Below are 24381 nucleotides of genomic sequence, written 5' to 3'. Positions count from 1 at the left end.
AAAGGTAAGATGTGTTTGTGCTGTGAAGTGCAATATGAACAACCATTAAGCATCTTTAGAAATGATGTGAAGTGTGAATAATCTATTCCAATAGAGAGTAACAGAGGTGATCACAGAACCACTCTTCGTTATTTCCATGAACTCCTGTAGGAGTGATGAGGTTTCTGAAGAAAAGTTTCTGTCTTTTCAAAAGGAAGGAGGAAGTTCTGGGAAACTAGAGCGCTGTCACCTTGATATCAAAAAGATTAATGAAAGGTGTGTTTGTAAGCACTTGGCTTGTCATGCTAGATAATTTAGTTAACAGGATGTATATGGTGTAAAAACAAGTCTGGCCAAACAAAGTTGATCTAATTTGTCATAGATTTACTTAGTAGATAAGGGAAATCCAATTAACACATCCAATTGTTGTACTTATTTCCAACTCCAACAACGAGCAAAGGCACGCAGGCCTCCTTTTATACGTCCCAATTCCCCAGACAAGATGGCAACATTACTAGGCACTTTTCGTGCCTTGCGCATGCGCACTCGGCCGGCGCCACTCAGTCTGGTCCCGGGCAGTTTTTGCAATTGCCCGGGAACCTTGCAATGTCTCGAGTCTGCATTTGTAGGCTTAGGACGCAACATAGGAGATATGCCTTTTCTGGTTCAGTGTCTTCTCCACCCTATCCACAGAGTGCTAAGATTTGTAGGGCCATGGGTCTGTTAGCCTTCAAAAAGAAAAAAAGAAAAAAAAGCCTTAAAAATGTGATTTTTCCCGTAGGAGTTGGGCTAAGATGATATATCAAGCAACATATATCTTCACGGAGGCGGAAAGTATAATAAATAGGTCTGGCTGTTGTAGCTATATCAGCTTTGGATTTTTTTGTTGATATTATATTTTTTTTATTTGCTATGTTGTCTTTGTGGGGTTTTATTTCATATATAACACCCAGAGTCAGTCAGTAATGGAAATATAAATCAATAAGCAAATGCCATACAATATTTAATAATACCATAGAATTTGATGTTGCTCTGTTCTATGATCTCTGCAGAGTTGAGACTTAAGCATTACAAGGTTACAGAAAGACTGTTCTTGGAAGGTCATCTCTGATCCAAGCCATTTGAAGTTGTGCATCACACATTATTTTCCTCCACTGAGCTGGAAATAGGCTCAAGATCTTCCTGAATATCCCAGCAGAACCTGAAGGGCAGCTTTTCCATCCTCTCCTTAAAGACACGGTCAAACCTTTCACTCTGGGCAACAGTCATGGTGTTCTTCCAGTCCCCAACAGTACCTGGGAAATAACAATTAAAAAAATGTCAACAGTTTTTGTATTCAATTAAACTAGAAGCTATTTATGCCATCCTGTCACCAAAACGTTCATTCTTACACATTCTTATGTGACTAAGTTTGTGTTTGAATCAGTCATGTGAAAAAGAAAGTACATCCTGTTTGACTTCTATGGTTTTATCTATGAGGAGATAGTAAAAATCTGATTCTTAGCTGTTCTTAAAAGTAAGTAAATGCAAACTTAGATGAACAACATGACATTACACTATGTCATCATTTATTTTACACAAAAAAAGCCAAAATGGAGAAGCCGTGCGTGAAAAATTTATGATTTAATAGCTTGTAGAATCACCTTTAGCCGCAATGACTTGAAGTAATCGTTTTCTGTGTCACTTAATCAGTCTCTCACATTGCTGTGGAGGAATTTTGGCTCATTCTTCTTTACAACTTTGCTTCAGTTGATTGAAGTTTGTGAGCATTTGTTTATGTACAGCTTTCCTGAAGTCCCACCACACCAGTGGTTCTCAAACTGTGGGTCGGGACCCCATTTGGGGTCGAACAACCATTTCACGGGGGTCACCAAACAAGGCTGTCCGCCATTTCCCCCCCTTTTCTTTGCCATGCCCCTGGCACCCGGTGATGTATAAGTGGTTAGGGGTCACCACAACATGGGGAACTGTATTATGGGGTCGTGGCATTAGAAAGGTTGAGAACCACTGCACCACACCATTTCAATCGGGTTGAGATCTGGACTTTGGGCCATTGCAACACCTTGAGTCTTTTCTTTTTCAGCCATTCTATTGTAGATTTGCTGGTGTGTTTGGGATCATTGTCCTGTTGCGTAGCCCAATGTTGGCCAGCCTTTGTGAATGATCTTCTTCATCATAGAATGATGTATTTTAAATTGTTTGCAAATAACCTTTCCCAGACTGATAGGCAACAACAATGAGTTGTCTAAGATTATTACTGATGTCCTTCCCTCAATGCTGGAGACCAGCAAACTCCTAAAACTTTGGGTTTTATAGACCACTGGATTAAGGTCATTTGATAGCAGCACTTAGCTGCTACTTAGCTTCTTCATACCCATAGAAACAGTAGGGATGTTCTTAGTTTCTTCCCCACATGGCTTCTCCATTTTGGCTTTCTTTTTGTAAAATAAATGATGACATAGTGTAATATGTCATGTGCTGTTGTTCAGCTGACTATGTATATACCTAATTTAAAGAACTGCTAAGAACCAGATGATTTTTACTATGTCCTGATACGTAAAACCTATAACTCAAAGAGGGCATGCTTTCTTTTTAACATGACTGAATATAAAACATTTCAGGACTTCAGAAGGGGACTATACAAATGAAGATAAAAACTCTTCCAGAGGTGGTTTCCACTCTCCAATTACCTTGCCCACTATGGGCTTCTCTGAGTCTGAGAAAGAGGATAATAGTTTGCAAAACCTGACTAACTTGGAACATTGCACATTTGTCCATTATCAGATCAATGTTTAGCCACCTCTATGTCCATCAAACTGTTCTTAGAATTCTGTATTTATAGTTTTTGGGCAGGAAGTTGTCCCTTATTATTTTAATTAGAGCTGGATTACAGAGTGAAGACTTAATAGAAGGGCAAAGATCTCTGTAACTAGAAGGTGTTGAATGATTCTCCTGCCATAAGTATCTTTTACTGGGAAGTCATGGAACCAATGATCTGCCAGTGAGGTTCTAAATGATCTTGAATTCACCCTTTTGGAACTGGCCCCCTGATTAAGTGAAATGATTGATGGTTCTTTGAGCTTTGGTGATGTCCCTATAGGCTTAAAAGAGACTGGAGGACAGTGCCCAGGATAGAGAGTGAAGAGGTTGTGTCTTCTCCATCTTAAAAGTGGCCACTGTGAGCTAGAACAATCCTACTTCCAAAGGATCGTTAGACTATGCAACCAACATAATGATCATTGAAAACATCAGATTATATCCATGCCCAAAATTTATCAGAGTGAAAAGGAGAACACCACTTCAACATTGGCACAGCTAAGAAAGGCTTATGGCTGCTTCAAATGCAGGCTGCTGATGAGACAAACACAACATCATGGAGAGACAGCAAAAAGAGAGGTTGTTGGGACATGTCCATACCACTTTAGAAAGTGCCTTTCAGGTGAAGGTAGTAATCCTGGTTTCATGGCTGCGATAGATGAGACCAGTAAAAAGAGCTCCAAGGCAAAAAAGATTTCCTTAAAGAACATATTTATTTTGGAGTAGTACCATAAAATTATATATCAATGGAAAGATAATTTAATCAAGAATGTAATGCAATAACTTTTATGAAGGATTTGCTATTAGAATAGCAGTTATAAAGAAGAAAAGTGAAACACGTAGAAAAAACGTGATATAGGGACTTCTGGCTGTGACGTCATCATCGAGCGGGTGAAGGAACAGATCTCTGTTCCTAAGTCCTGGGAAAATCTTCGCCAAGAGCCCAGCAAGGGCTTTGCTGATCCCGGAGAGATCGGTAAATTAAAGAGGAAGCTTCAGAGAACCCGGGTGGAAAGCAAACACCTGAGCAGAATGAAGCAGCACTCTTAAAATTGATGGAGAAGAAACCAGTCTTTAAGGCTGGCCTGGAGCGATAACGGCAGCCTGAGAGGGAGTGAAAAATTGAACTGACAGCTTTGTAACAGGAGACGAGGAAACCCCTGAAAGAGGTGAGGATCATTTGGCTGAGAGAAGGCACAGGAAAAGTAAAGCTATAAGGAGAGAAATACAGTGGCAACTGAATTGAAACAGAGCGGAGAAGGGAGCAAATAGAGCAGAACGAGAACAGCGTGAAGAATGCTGAGAGCCCACAGCAAAGTTTACAAAATGTGAGAGACTGGAATTTAAGAACTGCAAGAAGTTGTGAATGAAATCAAAGAAAGGACTGGTGAAAGGACGGTTGGAGGCAATGAAAGGTGATTAAGAAGGACTTTGAGAAATTAACATAAGGATTAAAAGGTGAAGGGAGACAACGGAGAAATTTAGTTTATTTTTGAAGAACAAATAACATTGAAATTTGGACTTTAGTTGACATATATCTGGACAAAGTGACGAGTGGATGTTTTGGAAATATTGGATACAGAGAAGAAGAAATAAGAGGTGATAGTTGGTGAATTGGTGGACATATTAAATTGAGATTGAGGGAAAAAAGGCTGATTGAATAGTCACTCATATACAAGCAGTGATTAAGCTACAAGTAAAAAAGTGGTCTCAGGCAAATGTATTAAAAGTAATGAAGTAAATGAATTGTGTTAATGAAATAGAAATAAGTGTAACTGAGTAATTGAACTAAATAGAAGTGGAAAAGTAATCATAGCATAGTAAAGAAATAAAAACAGGCGACTATTCAAGTAAGAGTGATAGTGAATGAAATTAAGAGTGGTGACAGTACTTAGAGAATAGTATATGTATATGTAGAGTGGCAGTCATCGCTCGGAAGTCCTTGAGTCCTCGTGGGATTCCTGCGCCGGAGGTTGTTGGGTGTGAGTCCCTCCTATTGAAGTTGGGTTCACGGGTTCAGTTGGGCTTGTTGCTGACGTACCTACCTCCCAGCTGCGTTGCAACAGCCCTGCCTGCATTGCTGGAGTCAGTAGCCGGGTTGGCGGTGGAGTTCCCCAGACTTATAGTACTGGGGGACTTTAACCTGCCATCACTCGGCGATCGCTCAGAGGCAGCGCAGGAGTTCATGGCTTCCATGGCAACCATGGACCTGACCCAGGTAATTCAGGATCCAACTCATAGGGGTGGTCACACACTCGACCTTGTGTTTCTCTTGGGGCAATGGAGACATGATCTGGAATTAAGGGGAATAGAGATCTCGCCCTTGTCATGGACAGATCATTTCCTATTGAGGCTGGACTTCAGAGCATCACTCCCCCATCGCAGGGAGAGGGAGCCGACTAGGTGGTTCCGCCCCAGGCGCCTAATGGACCCAGATCGGTTCCAGGAGGAGCTTGGGGAAATACCTGACTCCCTTGTCCACAACTCGTCCGGATCCCTGGTTGCGGCCTGGAATGAGGCGGCGTCCGGGGCCCTGGATCGAATTGCGCCTTTGCGACCTCTCTGTGGTGGTGGTCCCCAGAGGGCCCCTTGGTTTACTGAGGAGCTCCGGGAGATGAAGCGCCACAAGAGACGTCTAGAGCGACGTTGGAGGGCCAGTAACTCTGAATCTGACCGATCACTAGGGCAGTGCCAGCCGAGTTGCCAGGGGCTGGTCTTAGTCATGTTATCTGGAGTGAGTTTGAGCCTGTGACCCTTGATGAAGTGGACAAGGCCGTGAGGGCAATGAATGCCGCCATCTGTTTATTGGACCCGTGCCCCTCCTGGCTGGTTTCTGCCAGTAGGGAGGTGACACGAGGCTGGCTCCAGGCGATAATCAACGCCTCCTTGATGGAGGGGTCTTTCCCGCAACCTTTAAAGGAAGCGGTGGTGAGGCCCCTTCTCAAAAAGCCTTCCCTGGACCCAGCTGTTTTGAAGAACTTCCATCTCATCTCCAACCTCCCCTTTGTGGGGAAGGTTGTAGAGAAGGTGGTGGTGTCTCAACTCTTGCGATCCTTGGAGGAAACCAATTATCTGGACCCTTTTCAATCTGGTTTCAGGCCCGGCTACAGCACTGAGACTGCTTTGGTCGCACTGACCGATGACCTCTGGCGAGCCCGGGATAGGGGTTATTCCTCTATCCTGGTGCTTCTTGACCTCTCAGCAGCTTTCGATACCATCGACCATGGTATCCTTCTGCGTCGTCTCGGAGAGGTGGGGGTATTGCGGTGGTTCTCCTCCTACCTCTCTAACAGGTCGCAGTTGGTTTTGGCGGGCGGACAGAGATCGACCCCTAGGCGCCTCGATTATGGGGTGCCTCAGGGCTCGGTCCTGTCCCCCCTCCTTTTTAACATCTACATGAAACCGCTGGGTGAGATCATTCGGCGAAACGGGGTGAGGTATCATCAGTACGCGGATGATATCCAATTGTATATCTCCACCCCGTGTCCTTTCAGTGAAGCAGTCGACGTGATGTGCCGGTACCTGGAAGATGTGAGGGTCTGGATGGGGGGTGAACAGGCTTAGACTCAACCCTGACAAGACCGAGTGGCTCTGGGTCTTACCTCCCAAAGGCCAACTGGACGGTCCATCTTTAGTACTGGGGGGGGCAAATTTACCTCCCTCAGTGCAGGCATGCAACTTGGGTGTCCTCCTGGACTCACAGCTAAATTTGGAACAACACCTATCGGCTGTGGCCAGGGGACCTTTGCACAGGTTCGCCTAGTGCACCAGTTGTGGCCTTATTTGGACCGGGAGGCTTTACTCACAGTCACTCATGCCCTTGTCACCTCAAGACTGGATTACTGTAATGTGCTCTACATGGGGCTACCCTTGAAGGGCGTTCAGAGGCTGCAGTTGGTTCAGAACGCAGCCGCGAGAGCGATTGTGGGCGCGCCAAGGTACATCCACGTGTCACCTATCCTCCGCGAGCTGCACTGGCTTCCTGTGGGTCTCCGGACGCAATTCAAGGTGTTGGTTATCACCTTTAAAGCCCTTCATGGCATAGGGCCAGGTTACCTACAGGACCGCATTCTGCTGCACAGCTCCCAGAGACCGGTGAGGTCCCATAGATTGGGTCTCCTTCGGGTCCCGTCGGCCAGACAATATCGGCTGGCGGGCCCTCGGGGAAGCGCCTTTTCTGTGGTGGCTCCGACCTGGTGGAATCAACTTCCCCCCGAGGTGCGAACTACTCCCACCCTGCCGGCCTTTAAGAAAGCCGTTAAAACTCTCCTGTTCCGGCAGGCCTGGGGGGCCGGGATATGATCGGACTCGCGGTATGATTGGATTATTTTATTGTTTTACGACTGTTTTTAATTTTGTACGCCGCCCTGAGTCCTTTGGGATTGGGCGGCATATAAATATTTGTAAATAATATATATATATATATATACAAATACCCGCGAAAACCTCAGAAAACATATATATATATATATATATATATATATATATATATATATATATATATATATATATATATATATTTTCTGAGGTTTTCGCGGGTATTTGTATGTAGGTCTTTGGTTGTTCGGGTTTTCTCCTGCGTAAAATTGGAAGTGTCTTGGCGACGTTTCGACGAAGTCCCATTCGTCATCTTCAGGCTGGTGTTTTCAGCTTCGTGCTTTGAGCAGCAATGTGTGGTCTTAGCTGTTTCTTCCTTTTAACTGCCAGTGGGGGTATGAACTGATTGGGTGGGAGCTTGGCTGTGTTCTGATTGGGTGGAGGTGTGTTCTGAATGGTTAGGGGCTTGGCTGTGCTCTGATTGGCTGGGGGAGTGTTCTGTTTGGTTGTGCTCAGGTTAGTCTGAGTTGCAGAGAGGTTTAAGATTTTAGGCTGCCTTGCTATTTTTTGGCTTCTCGTTCGTGGTCATGCCTCCTCTTCATGGAGGGTGTCAGTTTGCTCCATGTATGGATTGGAGGGGTTTAAAGTGGCTAATGATGCAGCTGTGGTCTGGCTTCTGGTTTGTGGTCGTGCCTCATCATCGGTGTGGCTTTGGGTTTGTTTTTTTGCGTGGATGTGTGGTGGTGACCTCCTGTGTGGTTTTTGTGAGTGTGGGTCTGGTATCATTTTTTGTGTTAGGGAGTCGTTTGTCAATAAGGGCGGGTTTCCAAATGGCTGGTAGGCGGGAGGTATCATCTCGCTTGTTCATGCTGTGTGGGCGTTTTTCTATCTCGATGGCTTCTCTGATTATTCTGTTATTAAAATGTTCACTTTTGGCAATGGTTCTGGTATTTTTAAAGTCAATTTCATGTCCTGTGGCTTTAAGGTGTTGGACCAGGGAAGATGTTGGTTCCTCTTTTTTGACTGAGTTCTTATGTTCTTCAATGCGTGCACTTATTCTTCTGTTGGTTTGTCCGATGTATGTGGTGGGACAAGTGGTGCATGGGATTTCGTATACTCCTTGATTTTCTAATTCAATTTTATCTTTGGGGTTTCTAAGGATGGTGGATATTTTTCTGTTTGTGCAGAATGCTGTTTTGATGTTGTGTTTATGGAGGATCTTACTGATTCTGTCTGTGGTGCCTTTTATGTATGGGAGGAGGGCTTTGCCGTTTTCTTGTTCTTTGTCTTGGATTTTAGTGGAGGTTTCTTTTTGGATTAGGTTTGCAATCTTATTTCTATGGAATCCATTGGATGTTAGTACATTGGTGAGAGTGTGTAGTTCGGGTTTTAGGTGTTGTTCGTCAGCTAAGCGTTTTGTTCTGGAGATGAGTGTCTTGGCTACAGAGTTGATCTGTGCTGGGTGGTGGTGTGAGAGAGCGTGCAGATAGCGGTTTGTGTGTGTTTTCTTCTGGTAGATGGTGTGTCCTAGGGAGCCATTGGATTTCTTGTAGACTAAGACATCCAGGAAGGGAAGTTGGTTGTTAGCTTCTGTTTCCATGGTGAACTGTATTTTGGGGTGTAGGCTGTTGAGGTGTGTGAGGAAGTTGTCCAGTTTTTCTTTCCCATGTGGCCAGATTATGAAGGTGTCGTCTACGTATCTGAGCCAGAGTTTGGGTTTGTGATCCGATTTTTCTAGAGCTTGGGTTTCAAAGTGTTCCATGTAGAGGTTGGCAATGACAGGTGAGAGGGGTGATCCCATGGGTGCTCCTTCTGTTTGTTTGTATTTTTGTCCATTATAGATGAAGTATGTGTTGGATAGGCAGTGGTTGGTCAGATCTAAGATGTGTTTGGGGGGGTTATATTTGTTTTGAATAGCTGTCAAGGCTTCTTTGATAGGCACTTGGGTGAAGAGGGATATGACATCGAAGCTCACTAGTAGGTCGCTGGGCTGTAAGTTTTGTTTCTTTATGATCTCTATAAACTGGAATGAGTTTTTTACGTGTGAGGTGATGGATTCTGCATAGGGCTGTAGTTGTTTGGCGAGAAATTTGGCTAGGTTTTGTAGAGGTGAGCCTATGGAGCTGACTATAGGTCTGAGTGGGGTTCCTTCTTTGTGTATCTTGGGGAGACCATAGAGTTTGGGGCATCTGGATGATTTTTCTCTGGGAATGATTCTTTGCTGGATCTCTTCGCTAATGGGGGAGGCTTTTATTTTGGATCTGGTGGTTTTTTCCAGGTAGGTGGTGGGATCTGTATTTAGGGGTTTGTATGTGGAGTCTTGGAGTAGGTTGGTTAATTTGGTTTGGTAGTCAGATGTGTTCATAACCACCGTGGCGTTGCCCTTGTCTGCTGGTAGGATTATTATGCTGGTGTCTTCTTTCAGGTTACGTAGTGCTGTCTGTTCCTCTTTGGGTAAGTTGCTTTTGGGTGGCTTGCTGGTGCAGAGGATGTTGGTGATTTCGAGTCTGATTCTGTTAGCGTCGTCGGGGTTGATTTTGGTCAGGCTGGTTTCAACTCCACATATAATGGTTTCAGTGGGGATGTGTTTGGGAGCGACTGCAAAGTTGAATCCTTTGGAAAGGACATTGGTTTCGGCTTTGGTGAGGATCCTATCTGAGATGTTATGCACTGTTTGTTTCATGTGTGGCTGTGAGGGAGGAGGGGTTTGTTTCTGGCGTTCTTGTAGTCTTCGGAGTTTGTTGGTGTGTGTATCTGTCTTGAGGGTGGTCTGTGTTTCGGCTCTCCAGACGGCGAGTTGTTTGGATTTGTCCCAAAATGCGGAGTGGATCTTGTTGCTGAGTTTGAGGTGGAGTGTGAGGAGATCTTTGTTAATTCGGTCTAGGAGGAATCTTTTTGTGTGAAGTTCATTTCTGATTAGGGCTAATTCTGTTCTTTTCAGGATCCGTTTGGTGGCTGCAGAGTTGGAGTGGAATTGATACCAGACCCACACTCACAAAAACCACACAGGATGTCACCACCACACATCCACGCAAAAAACAAACCCAAAGCCACACCGATGATGAGGCACGACCACAAACCAGAAGCCAGACCACAGCTGCATCATTAGCCACTTTAAACCCCTCCAATCCATACATGAAGCAAACTGACACCCTCCATGAAGAGGAGGCACGACCACGAACGAGAAGCCAAAAAATAGCAAGGCAGCCCAAAATCTTAAACCCTCTGCAACTCAGACTAACCTGAGCACAACCAAACAGAACACTCCCCCAGCCAATCAGAGCACAGCCAAGCCCCTAACCATTCAGAACACACCTCCACCCAATCAGAACACAGCCAAGCTCCCACCCAATCAGTTCATACCCCCACTGGCAGTTAAAAGGAAGAAACAGCTAAGACCACACATTGCTGCTCAAAGCACGAAGCTGAAAACACCAGCCTGAAGATGACGAATGGGACTTCGTCGAAACGTTGCCAAGACACTTCCAATTTTACGCGGGAGAAAACCCGAACAACCAAAGACCTACATACAAATACCCGCGAAAACCTCAGAAAACAAATATCGAACCTCTACGGGGAGGAAATCCACCATCTGACCAGGACCTATGAAAAACTTGAAGTCCAAAGAGCTTCCATTTTATGCGACCTGCATTCCTACGCAACTGCCGAGATCAAAATCTAATCCCCACATGTTTCCAACTGAAATTCCACTCCAACTCTGCAGCCACCAAACGGATCCTGAAAAGAACAGAATTGGCCCTAATCAGAAATGAACTTCACACAAAAAGATTCCTCCTAGACCGAATTAACAAAGATCTCCTCACACTCCACCTCAAACTCAGCAACAAGATCCACCCCGCACTTTGGGACAAATCCAAACAACTCGCCGTCTGGAGAGCCGAAACACAGACCACCCTTAAGACAGATACACACACCAACAAACTCCGAAGACTACAAGAACGCCAGAAACAACCCCCCCTAGAAGTATTATATATATTCTTTATGCAAAAGTGGAGAAATATTATTCAAGTAATAAAAATGACAAGTACTGTAACTACAACTAAAGTTAGCAAAAAAACAGTTACAAATCCCACAACTACAATGGCCTCTCCTTCAGGCCATAGAATCATGTTGGTGAAAGTAAAAGAAAAAGTAGAATTGGCAATGAACCCACAGAGTTTGCAGATAACACTACAAACAATTCAAGAAACAATGATGATGACCCAAGAGGCAATAGCAAATAATTATGAAGAAATGAAAATACATCATAAAGAAATTAAGAATGATATTGTAAAAATGAGAGATGAAATTAAAAATATGAATGATAAGATAGGTAATATACAACAAACAATGATGGAAAATGAACAAAGAATTCAAAAAGTCAAAACAAAAATGGAGCTTGTTGATAGTAAAATAGAAGGGATGATACAGAAATCTGAGCAGACAAATAGGGAGTTGACTGAATCTATTGCTTTTCTGGAAATGAACAAAGCTTCGTTCTTTCTAAGATTTCAAAATATTGTAGAGGAAAAGGAAGAAGAATTGGGAGAAAAGATGGCAGAGATGTTGGCAGAGATTTTAGGCCAAGAAAAACGGAGGTAAGAAGAGACATAGACAAAATATATAGAGTACATACGAATTATGCATGAAGGCATAGATTGGCGAGAGAGGTCCATATAAGATTTACTAGAAGATCAATAAGGGATGAAATATATTAAAAAACTAGAGCTGAACCAATAATATATAAGGGTAAAGAAATAATTGTATTAAAACAAATACCACATAGTATACGAAATCAGAGACGAGAATACCAATTTTTAACGACTCAATTAATTAAATATAAAGTCATGTTTCGTTGGTTAATACCTGAAGGCATACTTTTAACTTGGCAGGAAAAAAAAATACAAGATAGATACACTTGAGAAAGCACAGGACTTTTATGAGTGTTACTTTTCACAAGGAGAAGAACAAGAAAGTAGGAAAGAGCCAGAGAGTAAAAGTTACGATGAAGATTTATTAGAGGAAGTTGATCGAGAGCGAGAAATACAAAAGTTACAAGAAAGAGAAAGGTTAGAAAGAGAAGCAAAAGGAAGACTTATAGAGACAAGAAGCATAAAAAAAATAAAAAATAAAAAATAGATCAAGTAAAAAATAGGAGTCATAATTAAGCTCTTATCTGTAAACATTAATGGATTAAATATATCAAGAAAAAGAGTTTAAACGTTTAACAATTTAAGGAAATTGGATGTAGATGTGATGTATCTTTAGGAAGTTTATATAAAATAGGATTACAGAAAACTACTAGAGAAAGTAAAATTTAGAAATATTATACACAATATTAGCATAAAACAAGAAAGGAGGAATTATTATATATGTCAAAGAAAAAATGAAATCAAATCAATATATTTGGATGAAAAGGGGTGAATTTTAATGTTGGAAATAGTATTAGAGCAAAAACAGTATATGCACTAAATAATAATTAATGTGAATCTTTTTTAAAAAAATAAGGTATAAAAGAAGCTAGTGGATTTGGACTATGAGAATATTTGTATGATCACTAGGCCTAGATAGAATCCCGGTCGAGTCCTATAAAAAATAAGAGAGTTACTACAATGAATAATGTTGGAAATTTAAAATGAGATGTTGGTAGAGGTGATATGTGTATAATAATGTATAATAATAATAATATGAATTATTCCTAGTTAAGTAGTAGAATATGAAGGAAGGAAAACGTAAATATGAAACAATGGGGCAATAAGGACAAATATTTCAAAGAAGAATGAGGGGGGAAATGTAAATAATAGAAGAGTACTGTTACAAATTGCTGTTAACAAAAAGGATATATTATGTTTGTATGTGTGTAATGTTTTGCTGTGTTTTGTTTTGTTTTGTTGGTCTAAAATAAAAATAAAAAAAAATGTGAAAAAATGAGATATACAAAAATTATCACCATGTCAGTTAATCCTTAGTTGGGTAACCTTTAGCATGAATTATGGCCTTACAATGTCTTCCCATGGAGTGAACCAAGTCCTTTAGTTCTGCAGCTGTTATAATGTGAAACCAAGATTGAATGATTGCTTCTGTTAACTGGGTTTTATTGCTGGGTTGCTTCTGACTAACAAGTTTCTTTAGTCGGCTCCATAGATTTTCAATTGGGTTAAGGTCTGGGCTATTCCCAGGCCATTCCAGCAGTGGAATATGATTATCTTGAAACCACTTTTTGCACACAGCAGCAACATGACATGGAGCTGAATCTTGCTGAAATATAAATGCTTCATTGTCTTGGAAAAGATCATGTGCAGAAGGCTTAAGTTTGGGCTCAAGTTTTCATTAATGTATTTTTGGCCATTTATATTCCCATTAATCACACAAATTCTGCCCACACCTTTTGATGTCATACAACCCCAGATCATAACACTGACTGGGTATTTCACGGTACATGTAATGCAATCAGGATCTTCTCTGATTCTTCTTCTTATGTGTTTTATGCCATCACTACCGAACAGGGATATCTTGGTCTCATCACTCCAAATAACACTGTGTCATTGTTCCTCTGTCCAGGTAACATGGGTTTTAGCCCAGTTTAGTCTTTTCAACCTTTGTTTGAGAGATAAAAGTGGCTTTTTTTGTGGAATTCTAGATTTGAGGCCAAATTCCTGCAGTCTGCGCCAAACAGTCCTTGCACTCAACTTCACATTGCATTGCGCCATTTCATCTTGTATATACCCAGATGATTTTCTTCTATCACGTAGGCACAGTCTCTTAATTCTTTTATCATCACTTGCTGTTCTGCACCTTTTCCTGACTTTACCAGTATGATTTTGTAGTGACTGAGTCTCCTTATACTTCTTCAAAAACTTAGAAATGCCACCTTTGGTTAAGTTTCCACCAATTTTTCTTCTAATATCTTTATAACTGTAGCCTTGTTCACTTAATCATACTATTTTCCATCGCTTTCTGAGTGACCAGTCAACTGTTTGCACTATTACTTTAATTTTATTACGTTTTACAAGCTCACTAAATGAAAGAACACAAAAAAACCCAACCAACTTAATAGCAATCACATAACACACTGACAAATGTCCTCCTCTCAGCTTCAATACATGACACCAATAACTGAATCCTACTGTGATCTGATTGGCTCATTGCCAAAACAAGATGACACCTGATTGGCTCTCTAAACACTAATGCTCATTGGCTACAATCCAATGAAGAAAAGTTACCTGATATCAACTTAAGCAAGTTGTCCCTCCTTTTTCTGGTTATTTGGCTATAACTTTTCATAGAATACAGATAATTGAACAAACCTCATTGCATTACATTCTTGATTAAATTATCTTTCAATTGATATATAATTTTATGGTACTATTCAAAAAAAAAGTGGTGTTATTAGCCATCAAACCTCAAATGTATACTTTTCCCAAAAGGTTTCCACAATTTTGGCCACTACTGTAGTATTGGCACACTGAAAAGTGAAACCAAGACTGAAGCTTTCCCCCCACAGGTTACAAAGTTGAACTTCCCAATTCAATGATGTGTCATAATGCACATTCCACAATTAACTACTTGCCCAGGCTTTCTAATGGAAGCCTTAGCCTGCCAAAATGCAATCAGCAATGACCTTGGTTCCCATAGAACAATTTATTGTTTTGACTAAATTAGAAAATACTCATCCCTCCTCCCAAATCTGTGGCTACCAAAAATGAAGAGAAAATGGCTTCAGCCAAATTCATTTATAGTGTTGAACGTGGTTTCAGATGAAGCCCAGCACGTTCCAAAAGCACAGTCCCAGAATATTAATTATTACTGATCTACCTTTGCGAAGAAAGTTTCCTTTGCTGAAATCGAGGAGATCAGAAGGCAAGAATGTGTAGTTTGCTCTGGAATCTATTTTCATGTTATCAAATGTAGCTTTATCTACCACATCATCCGTCTCCTTTTCAGTTAGCTTTTTTCCTAGGAAGTTGCATATTTTCAGTACAGATCTTCTCAGGTCCTGCAATTTGATAGAGCCTTATATTAGATCATCCACAACAATGGAGAAAAGATGGAAAAGTTTGTTGAGATCTCACATATCATATCTGTCACTCACTCCCCCAACCTTTAATTCTTTCTTTTCAAACTGAAAAAACTACCCTGATTAAATAATTAGTGTTTATTTTTTTAATGAAAACTATAGGAAACAATATCATTGAATAGAAATGCTGCTTTAGGACTTGTTGTAAACGTTGTTGAATAGAAATGCTGCTTTAGGACTTGTTGTAAATGTTTTCAAAGGCAAGTTTTGAGAAATGTTTTTAATTGACAATATATTGATATGCCATAATTTCCCTAGGATTCAGACTCTTATGTTCTTAGCAATCTTGGCAGTATCAGAGGCTGGCCAGTTCCTAGGCCGGGCTAAAAAAAAAATGCCTTGGCCTTTCTTAAAAATGCAGTTGAGTTGAGTCAATCTCTTCTGAGCCAAAACAGGAAAATATTATGAGAGACTTTGACTAAGCTTTGGCTAATTACAGATACTTAGTTGGATTTCCCTTATCTACTAAGTAAATCTATGAAAAATTAGATCAACTTTGTTTGGCCAGATTTGTTTACAACAGATGCATCCTGTGAATTCTAGCATAATAAGCCAAGTGCTCACAAAAATACCTTTTATTAATCTTTTTGATATCAAGATGATAGCACTCTATTTCCCAGATCCTCCTCCTTCCTTTAGAAGAGACAGAAACTTATTTTTCTTCAGAAACCTCACCACTCCTACAGGAGTGCACAGAAACAACCAAGAGTGGTTCTATGATCACCTCTGTTACTCCCTATTGGAATAGATTATTCACACTTCACATCATTTCTAAAGCTGTCTGTGCTTAATGGTTGTTCATACTGCACTTCACAGCACAAACACATCTTACCTTTTTCATTTCTTCATAAGAAAGGAAGAGAATATTGAAATCACCCTTATGAGCATACCAGCCTTCTACATGGTCTAGCCACGAACTACAAAGCACTGGTAGGAGAGAAAGTAATTTAGTGTAAACATGAGGGCAGTCTTGAAATCACTGAGTTCAGTTGTTCAGCTCAGGGCTGCAATGATCCAGCTGACCATCTGTCTCAGGGATACATTCTTAATACTTCAATTTCCTCCATTTATCCTCATTTATCTTTATGATCCTAATGGGCCTACAAATAAAAGCATGATAGCTCAACTAAGGGCTATCCTAATATCACTGAATGTGGAGAGGAGAGAGAAGGAATGGGAGCCATAGCTAATATGGTTGCGTACTCCAACTTGTTAATTAAAGCAATCTACTTTAATTTTTGTTATACTTCTTCAAATATCAGACTTATTCCGATTAGCTATTTCTGTTTCCAACTCCTAAAACACTTTGTATGTGATTCTTTAACTTAGAGTTACCTAACTTTTCTGGTTTTGTCTCCAACTGGCAGGGGAGGAGAAGGGATGGATCTGTGTGAGCAGCCAGCAAGCATGACCATGCATGCAGCTCCATTTGCACAAGTGGTGTGCAGGCATTCCTGCTGCTTGCAAAACAGGGTAGGCACACATGTGTGTGCTTGCCTGCCATTTCCATGGCCAAATTGCAAATAATTCATAACCCACTAATGGGCCATGGCCTAGATGTTGGGGACCCCTGTTTTAATTAATATTCATTTTTAAAAAAACTTTATATTTTATTCATCCATTCCAACCCATTCATATCCTGATTTTAAACCACCAAATAGTTTCCTTCCATTTTCTCCTCTATATTAAATATATCTTAGTATTACTCATCTCTCTCCTGTAATAAGCTCCCTTCAGTTGCCTCTCCTACCCATTTTTACTTCATGAGTTGTCCTCAGCGTCCTGCATTCTTCTTCACTCATCCATCCCATTATAAACTGTTTTCATAGAGTTTACACAAATTACTGCTTGAGTATGGAGAATCATTATTTGTTACTTATGTTAGGAAAGTGGGTGGATTGTTTGTTCTTTGTGGGAAGCAGATGGAAATATATTCATAATCTCTTATCTAAAACAAAACTGACATAATGTTGTCATGATGAAGGACTTCTTACCTTTTCCAGCCAAAAACGTCTCAAAGAAAGTACTGAAGTCTTTTGGGGTTTCTAATTTGACTAAGATTTTGTGAAAATGATAGCTAGAAACCAAGATATCCTTTGGATTTCTAAGCACATAAATAATCTGTAACAGAAAGATGATAATAACTAGTCAAAAAAACAAGAAAAAAGACAGATTGACAGCAAAGCCTACATACAGTGCATCTAATATTTCTCATACACTCATCTAACAGGCTCCATTATATCATGGGATCTCAAAGCTTATTAGCAAAACCATGTTTGAGGAACTTCCAGCAGGCCAACAGGATTGGGGCCAGCATCTTGAATCCTGAACCAAAGTGGTAGCCACTGCAGTTTCCAAAACAGAGGTGTCATGTATGAAGTTCTTAGAGATCACACAAGTGCTCATGCTGCTGCATTTTGCACCAGCTGAAACCTTTGGTGACTAGGGCATGAGTGGCTGACAGAAGGGATTGTGGGAAGGGTTTTGAGGGCTAGAGATAGCATTCCTCAACTTGACAGTGTTCAGATATGTTAAGATAGCAAATGGCCATGCAACACAAGTGTTGCAATCCATCTGGAAAAATAAGCTTAAGCTGGTCGATATTCAGTTCGGTTCTTAGCTATTTCTCCAGGGCATGATATTCTGATGTTAACACAATTTTGTTTGTGTTTATTTTCCTCACCCTTCAAAACTTATTAGTGTCCACCAAATATATTGGAACAATGTAATATGTGTTTGTGTGCCATTTGCCTATTTGTTAATAAAACATTCAGATACAGAGCTAATAGAACAGAAGACAGACAGTTCCCCACATCACCTCACAAGTTAGCAAAATATGTCTTACTTTTGCTCTTCTACTTCGTAATCCTTTGGGTACCAAATAGTAGGGCAGATGGGAACTAAAGAGACGAGGTGATGGGTAACTGGAAAAATCTACATGCAAAATGTTATACTCCAGCCATGGTGCTCTTTCATTCAGGGTAATATTTTCAGTTCCATCTCGATGACCTTCATGAAAAATCAGGCTCACAATATTCTGAGTCCATATTGTGCCTGCAAATAAGGAATAATTAAATTAATTCATCCATTATTACTTGGGGAACTTTGAGCTTATGCCAAGCCAACCTTCCTATCAGGAGAAATAGGAAATATTTCAGAGATGCCTGAACACAATGAAGTCTTCTAAAATTGACAGATTAAAGTGATGGATGGATGAGAAAAACTAGCTATTTATTTGCACATTTATTTCTATCCTGCTTTTATTAGTTTTGGAAGTAATGGCAAGCATACCTAATAATCCTTCCTCATCCTATTTTCCTCACAATTATCCTGAGTGGGCAGAGGCAGTGTGACTGGCCAAGGTCACCCATCTAGCAATGTATGGGTAAAATAAAAATGATGAAAGTACAGGTTTAGCAGCTTTATTTCTCCTACGTTTTCAGCTTCTTATAAAATGCTAAATGTTGAGGCTTCCAGTTTGCTGATGTGGCTGCTGTAGCCACTGGAAGGCGAGCTCCGTCTTCCACGTCCGATTTTGCACCGCTGGGGGCCCTGGAAAGGGTCAAAAGTGGCTCTGTAGGGGTAAGCAAGGAGGGGATCTTCCGCTCGATCCGGGGAAGCCTCCACACTGGAGGATAAAAAACCGGCCATAGAAATATGGCCCGTCACTAGGCTGCAGACAGCCAAAGTGAAACTTATTACCAGGCAATAATAATAATAATAGTAATAATAGTAATAATAATAATAATAATAATAATAAAGTTGGAAGGAACCTTGGAGGTCATCTAGTCCAACCCCCTGCTCAGGCAGAAAACCCTATACCATTTCAGACATTATTTTGTTGTTTAAATGATAGCCACTAGAGCAGGAAAAATACACCTTTTAAGCTGGTAGATATATTTAGAATTGTGATAGCAAATCATTGCTTGCCCCCCTCCAAATTCCTGAACAAGACAAATCTATAATTACATTACATTATATATTTGTCTGCTCAAAAACTGGCCACCATAATAGACATATCCATTCACAAACCAATACCAATGAGGTACTGTACCTCCTAAACTAAGTTTCACAAAGCACAAATACTCAGTACTCATACTCAGTTAAATCAAAATCAAACTAATCATTTTATGGTCAGCATCATGTACAAACTCGTTCATGGATTTCACATGGCTTCTTTAATAAAGCAGAGTTTCTTGGCATAAAATCCGTTCATTCTGATTATTTCCTGTGACCTTATAAAGCAGCACGGATGAGACTGGGTGAGATCTGAACCTCTCTTCAATCCTAACTTTTTTTTCTACCAGTAGAAGCTGCCCAAAGTATTTTCCCCTTAGTGGAGAGAGGGAAGGGAAATTCTATCCCACCCTCTAAAAACAGGGGCGACTGACTATCGAGGGGAGTTTAAAATGCTGAAAGAATAACCTGATTCTAACTGGATTTTTATCTTTCTCAAATTTGAGGACTAAAAGATTTCTTATTCTTATTGAAGATTTGGGTTTTTACTTACAAAAAAGAAGTAAAATTGGGAAAAGTATTATAAAAATTTTGGACTTAAAAAAAAATCTTAAATGGTATGGGCGACATCTTGTGGCTAAACCTGATATTACAACTTATTGTCTAAAAGAGACTTGGCTTGAAGTCCAGACTATACATAAGACTTTTGCAAGCTTGACAGATATCAGCTGTGAGAAGCCCGGCTGTGTTCTATCCTCAGTGACAAAATTATTTTCATTCTCTGATTGTAAAGCTTTTAATTTAACACACCACTAAGAGAACATGGATGAAGATCAGGAACAGATTCTCTTTATGCTGAAAGCAATTTATGAAACTATTCTGACAGCTACTGATAAAATAAGAAGCTACAGAAAAGAACAAGATGTCAGCCTAGATATATGAAAACAAATTTTGATTACAACTAAAGAATCAACTACACAGAATATAATGGAAGAAGTAGAACAATCAAATACTATGATAGAAGATTCAACTCATCAACAAGCACAGTTAACAGAAAACCCAGAAAAGGGACTGACAACATTGGAAATGGAAAGGACTTTCTATATAAACCAGAAGAAACCTGAGGATCAAGAAGAAGAACAGACTGAAGGGAAGTTAAACATAGTACAACTATGTCAAGATGGAAAAATAGAGACACAATTTGTTAGCCCTTCAAAAAAAATGGCGACTGGATGGCCTCTTTTATCTCAAACAAGATATATAATAAAAGAGGGAGATCTATTTGATGACTTAAAAGCATGGATATGGAAGGCAAGTTGGCAAAGAAAGAAAGCTAGAATAAGGCTGAAGAAAATTGGGGTTTTGACTTATTAGTGAGGATTAAAATAGAATATACTCAAATAGACAAGATGTGTACTTTGAATACTAGATTTTGTTATGAACTGAGATAAAGAAAACTGCCATACTTCAAAAGTACCTCAGAAACCAGACTACTATATTACAAACACATGTCATCATAATAGATTGATAGATAACCTTTATTGTCATTTTTTACTGTGGGCACAATGGCGCACATTAAAAATGAAATTTAGTTGTTTGCTCTCAAAGTGTACACATACATAACGAACATCTGAACACACTATATACAACATATGTACAGACCTACATCCTTACATATAAGTAACATAAATATTAATCACTGTCCATCTTTAATACATAACAGAAGGAGGAAGCTTTAGAGTTCACAAGGTTAATAACGTATGAAACTAAAAATTGGGAAAAACTAATTAGGGCATTGATTGTCTATAAAGACTGAATGTTAAAATAACCAGGATATGTATAAGCTAAAAATTATTGATAAATGTAAGAATGTTGTTTTTATTTAATGGATATAATAAGAATTGTATTAGTTTAAACATGAGACAGTAAATGCTAAGGGGAAAAGAAAGGAAATATTTATTGTGGTAGTTTGAGACTTGTACTAAAGATACTTGAATTATCGATTAACTCAGCCATGACGTTGCTTTTTAAATACTTAAATTTAAAATTAGAAAATCAATAAAACATAAATAAAATAAAATGCTAAATGTTAAAATTTGGTTATAGCACAACACAGTTACAGCAACCAAAATCCTGAGGAACTGAATAACAGCACTGGATACAAGATTATCTCTTTCTTGGAAGACATCTTTGAACTTACCAGATTTAGGATATGTGATTATGAATATATCATCATCTCGGATTTCCAAACTGTCCAGTAAATCTATACCTTTGGGTGAAGACATGCCATTTATGAAATAGATTCCTTTGTATTTATATAGGAAATCGTCCTCTGGCTCCATTACTTTGGCTGTTGATAATAATATAGCGATTAACAGTACTTCCTACATTTATGGTCAATATTAATTTAGTTCTTTAAAAATCATAACTCCTGCTAACATAAAGAAAAACAATGTATATATTATTAGATTAGTTTCCCTAATTAATTAATTAGTTTCATGAACTCAATTTTCATCCACAAAAGTTTCCATTACAAACAATAAATTTGATGTTCTTCTTGGAGTTCTGTGTAGAAGAGAAAGCCTTAATTACACTATGAACAACATACTAGTTGCAATTCTTTTCTTACCTTGCCTTACCTAGTCCCCAACTGTCACTCATGTCATGTCCTTTAGCCAACTTACATTCCTGCAGAGTGCTCAAATATTTAAGAAGGCGGATCTTTAGTCAATCATTGTGTAAGCAGTGCTTCTGTATTCCAAAAATGAGCAAGAGAGGACATAGAACACGATTGAGTAATAACCTAATTAACAAGACTATCTTATCTCAGGCAACTTTATCAAAACATGTCTAACCGTTCAATCCAATATAGCACAATCAACACACGCTGTGGCAAGGCTAACACTGCCATACTTCAAAAGTACCTCAGAAACCAGACTACTATATTATAAACACATGTCATCATACTAGATAGATAACCTTTATTGTCATTTTTTTTACTGTGGGCACAATGGCACACATTAAAAATGAAATTTAATTGTTTGCTCTCAAAGTGTACATATATATAACAAACATTTAAACATACTATATACAACTATATACAACACCCTTACATATAAGTACATATACATATAACATAAATATTAATCACTATCCATCTTTAATGCATAACAGAAGGAGGAAGCTTTAGAATTCACTAGGTTAATACTGTATAGAAGAAAACCATGACTGAATCTGGATGTTCTGCTTCGGATACCATGAGCCTCCTCCCAGAAGGTAAGAAGGAAAACAGGTTGTGAAGAGGATGTATACTGCAGTGTTTCTCCACAGCATTGCTGGCTGTGGACTTCTGGGAGTTGAAGTCCTCATGCCTTAAAATTGTTAAAGTTGAGAAACACTTTTGTATAGTGTCCTAGACAATCTTGCAGACTCTCCTCAAGCAACACCTACTGTATGTGCTATGTCCTGGATGGAAGGGAGGGAACTGCCAATAATCTTTTCTGCCATCCTCACCACTCTCTGCACTGCCTTCCTTTCTGAATCAGTAATGCTTCCAAACCAGACTGTGATGTTGCATGTAGCACACAAACCATCTAAACTCTAAAATGATACATTTTTGTTCCACAAATAATGAGCATTGATAAAATAGACACTAGTTATTTGCCAGAATTTTGGAGTGAAGAATTGAAATTCTTATACTCTTCCTGAGACCATGGAGTAAAAGGATGGAGGGTTCATGGCTCCTATCTCAAAGGCCTTCTGGCTCTTCTCACCCTGGCCTTACCTCCTGCTTTGAGAGAGCAGTGTAAGGGTCAACAGCTACCCGAAGAACTTGAGGTTCCAAGAAGACAAATCAGGAGACTCAAGCGGAGGCTTCCAAGGTAAACAGCACTTTAATTGATCAAGTGAAGTTGCAGTGTGGACCACTGTCCGAAACATTGTCAGCTGTGTTTAGAAGTGCCACACCTTGGTCAGTCAGGCATTTCCTTATTTAGGCAGCAACAGCCAATCACAGAGTTACACATGTCAGTAAAACATAGTATCAGCCAATCACATTTTATTCTTTTCCCGCTCTTTTCCTTGTCTTTTGGGTCTGTGTACATGTTCTTCCTATTTTGGGAGCTGCTGTTCTAAGAGATTCTGTGCCTGTCTTTCTTTTTTCACCCAGCCAATGGATTGAAAGAAGAGGCTCTTGCACACTTCTGCTTGCGTGGATATAAAGTGAAAAAGGGAAACAATTTGTATAGCACCATCTTCAGATTGTAAAACATTGAGGCATGTGACAGGAGCAATCAACTTTAATTTCTTCCCACCCCATTCTGGGAGCAAAAGCAATCTCTCAAGAGACAATGAAGTAAAATTTCATAGAAAGAAAGAAGAAAGAAAGAAAAAGAAAGAAAGAAAGAAAGAAAGAAAGAGAAAGAAAGAAAGAAAGAAAGGGTTAAAAACTTTAACTATTAGCATGCAAACCCATTCAGTGGTGAAGGAAATAAATACAGCCTCATTTTTTTTCAAAAAGCATTTTCAGCAGCTTGATTTATTGGTGAGATTTATCCTTACCTCAGCACTTAAAAGACTCTAGGTCAGGGGCCGGCAACCTGAAATGGTGAAAGAGCCACTTGGATCCGTTTCCCTCACAAAAGAAAAAACTAGGAGCCGCAAAATGCACGCATGCGCACACAAACGTAATGGGGCTTGATTAAAGAGTGGAGCCTAAGGCAACACATGCACTGTCCCTGTCCCTGTCCAGCTCCCCCTCCCCGGGCCGAATGTTGCTGCAGTTGAGAAACGCTGATCCAGGCTGATTTAATACCTGCTGGGAACGTGCACTTTCAACTCTGCTTTGGTAGAACGGATGTCTCAATACCTCTACTCTGGGCTCACCCTTCCATCTCAATTTATCAAACCAGGGCAGAAACAGGAACAGGGCTGGTACCGTCACAGGTCGTGGCTAACCCTTCCCAAAGGGTGTTGCAGACACAAATGCCTCTCGTTTGCTACCTGCAGAACAAGACGCCGGATTGTCAGCATTGCTGTAAGACCACCTCCTGCAGTGCCAGCTAATGCGGTGTGCTTCTCTTTGCAAACATATGCGAAATGTTTCGGGATTTCACTCGCCCGCCTGCCCAAGTGGAGACCCTGCGCCGCCTCTTCTCCTGTGGCCAGGGAAAGAGGGCCAGCCCCAAGCCTGTCCTGGAAAACTTTTTAGGCCCCAAATATCCCCACAACCCCTT

At 40.1% G+C, this 24381-nt stretch overlaps 1 protein-coding gene across 7 annotated transcripts; it reads right to left on the bottom strand.

Annotated features, from left to right (window-relative positions):
* Nucleotides 1–342: 342 nt before the first annotated feature.
* Nucleotides 343–24141, bottom strand: LOC120313533 (amine sulfotransferase-like). 7 transcript variants are annotated; one of them, XM_039355547.1, is made up of 9 exons: nucleotides 23961–24140; nucleotides 23708–23745; nucleotides 21777–21898; nucleotides 21348–21497; nucleotides 18036–18244; nucleotides 17185–17311; nucleotides 16023–16117; nucleotides 14929–15109; nucleotides 866–1274 (listed from the first exon to the last, which is right to left on the bottom strand). In XM_039355547.1, exons 4-9 carry the CDS (start codon nucleotides 21487–21489, stop codon nucleotides 1114–1116), a joined length of 915 nt encoding a protein of 304 aa, XP_039211481.1. In that variant the 5' UTR covers nucleotides 21490–21497; nucleotides 21777–21898; nucleotides 23708–23745; nucleotides 23961–24140; the 3' UTR covers nucleotides 866–1113. The 7 variants fall into 7 exon arrangements, 6 of the variants coding, with proteins under 6 accessions (XP_039211481.1, XP_039211479.1, XP_039211482.1 ...); XR_005558167.1 differs by lacking the exons at nucleotides 23708–23745; nucleotides 23961–24140 and adding an exon at nucleotides 343–707 and having other exon boundaries at nucleotides 993–1274; nucleotides 21787–22174; XM_039355545.1 differs by lacking the exon at nucleotides 23708–23745 and having other exon boundaries at nucleotides 21787–21898; nucleotides 23961–24141.
* Between the last annotated feature and the right edge of the window lie 240 nt (nucleotides 24142–24381).

Source organism: Crotalus tigris, unplaced genomic scaffold (genome assembly GCF_016545835.1).
Source record: "Crotalus tigris isolate CLP2741 ecotype Arizona unplaced genomic scaffold, ASM1654583v1 scf7180000018691.1937549, whole genome shotgun sequence".
Lineage (NCBI taxonomy): Eukaryota > Metazoa > Chordata > Lepidosauria > Squamata > Viperidae > Crotalus > Crotalus tigris.
The sequence above is the reverse complement of the archived record's forward strand: the minus strand, read 5'-3'. Positions and strand labels throughout refer to the sequence as shown.

Excerpts from the sequence above, each read along its gene's own strand:
- LOC120313533 (XM_039355545.1), bottom strand. The coding sequence starts at position 21,808 with ATGAGTGACAGTTGGGGACTAG. Across the intron at positions 18,245-21,347 it reads AATCACATATCCTAAATCTG|GCACAATATGGACTCAGAAT; the intron begins GTAAGTTCAAAG and ends CCTTATTTGCAG. Across the intron at positions 17,312-18,035 it reads TACGAAGTAGAAGAGCAAAA|ATTATTTATGTGCTTAGAAA; the intron begins GTAAGACATATT and ends TTTCTGTTACAG.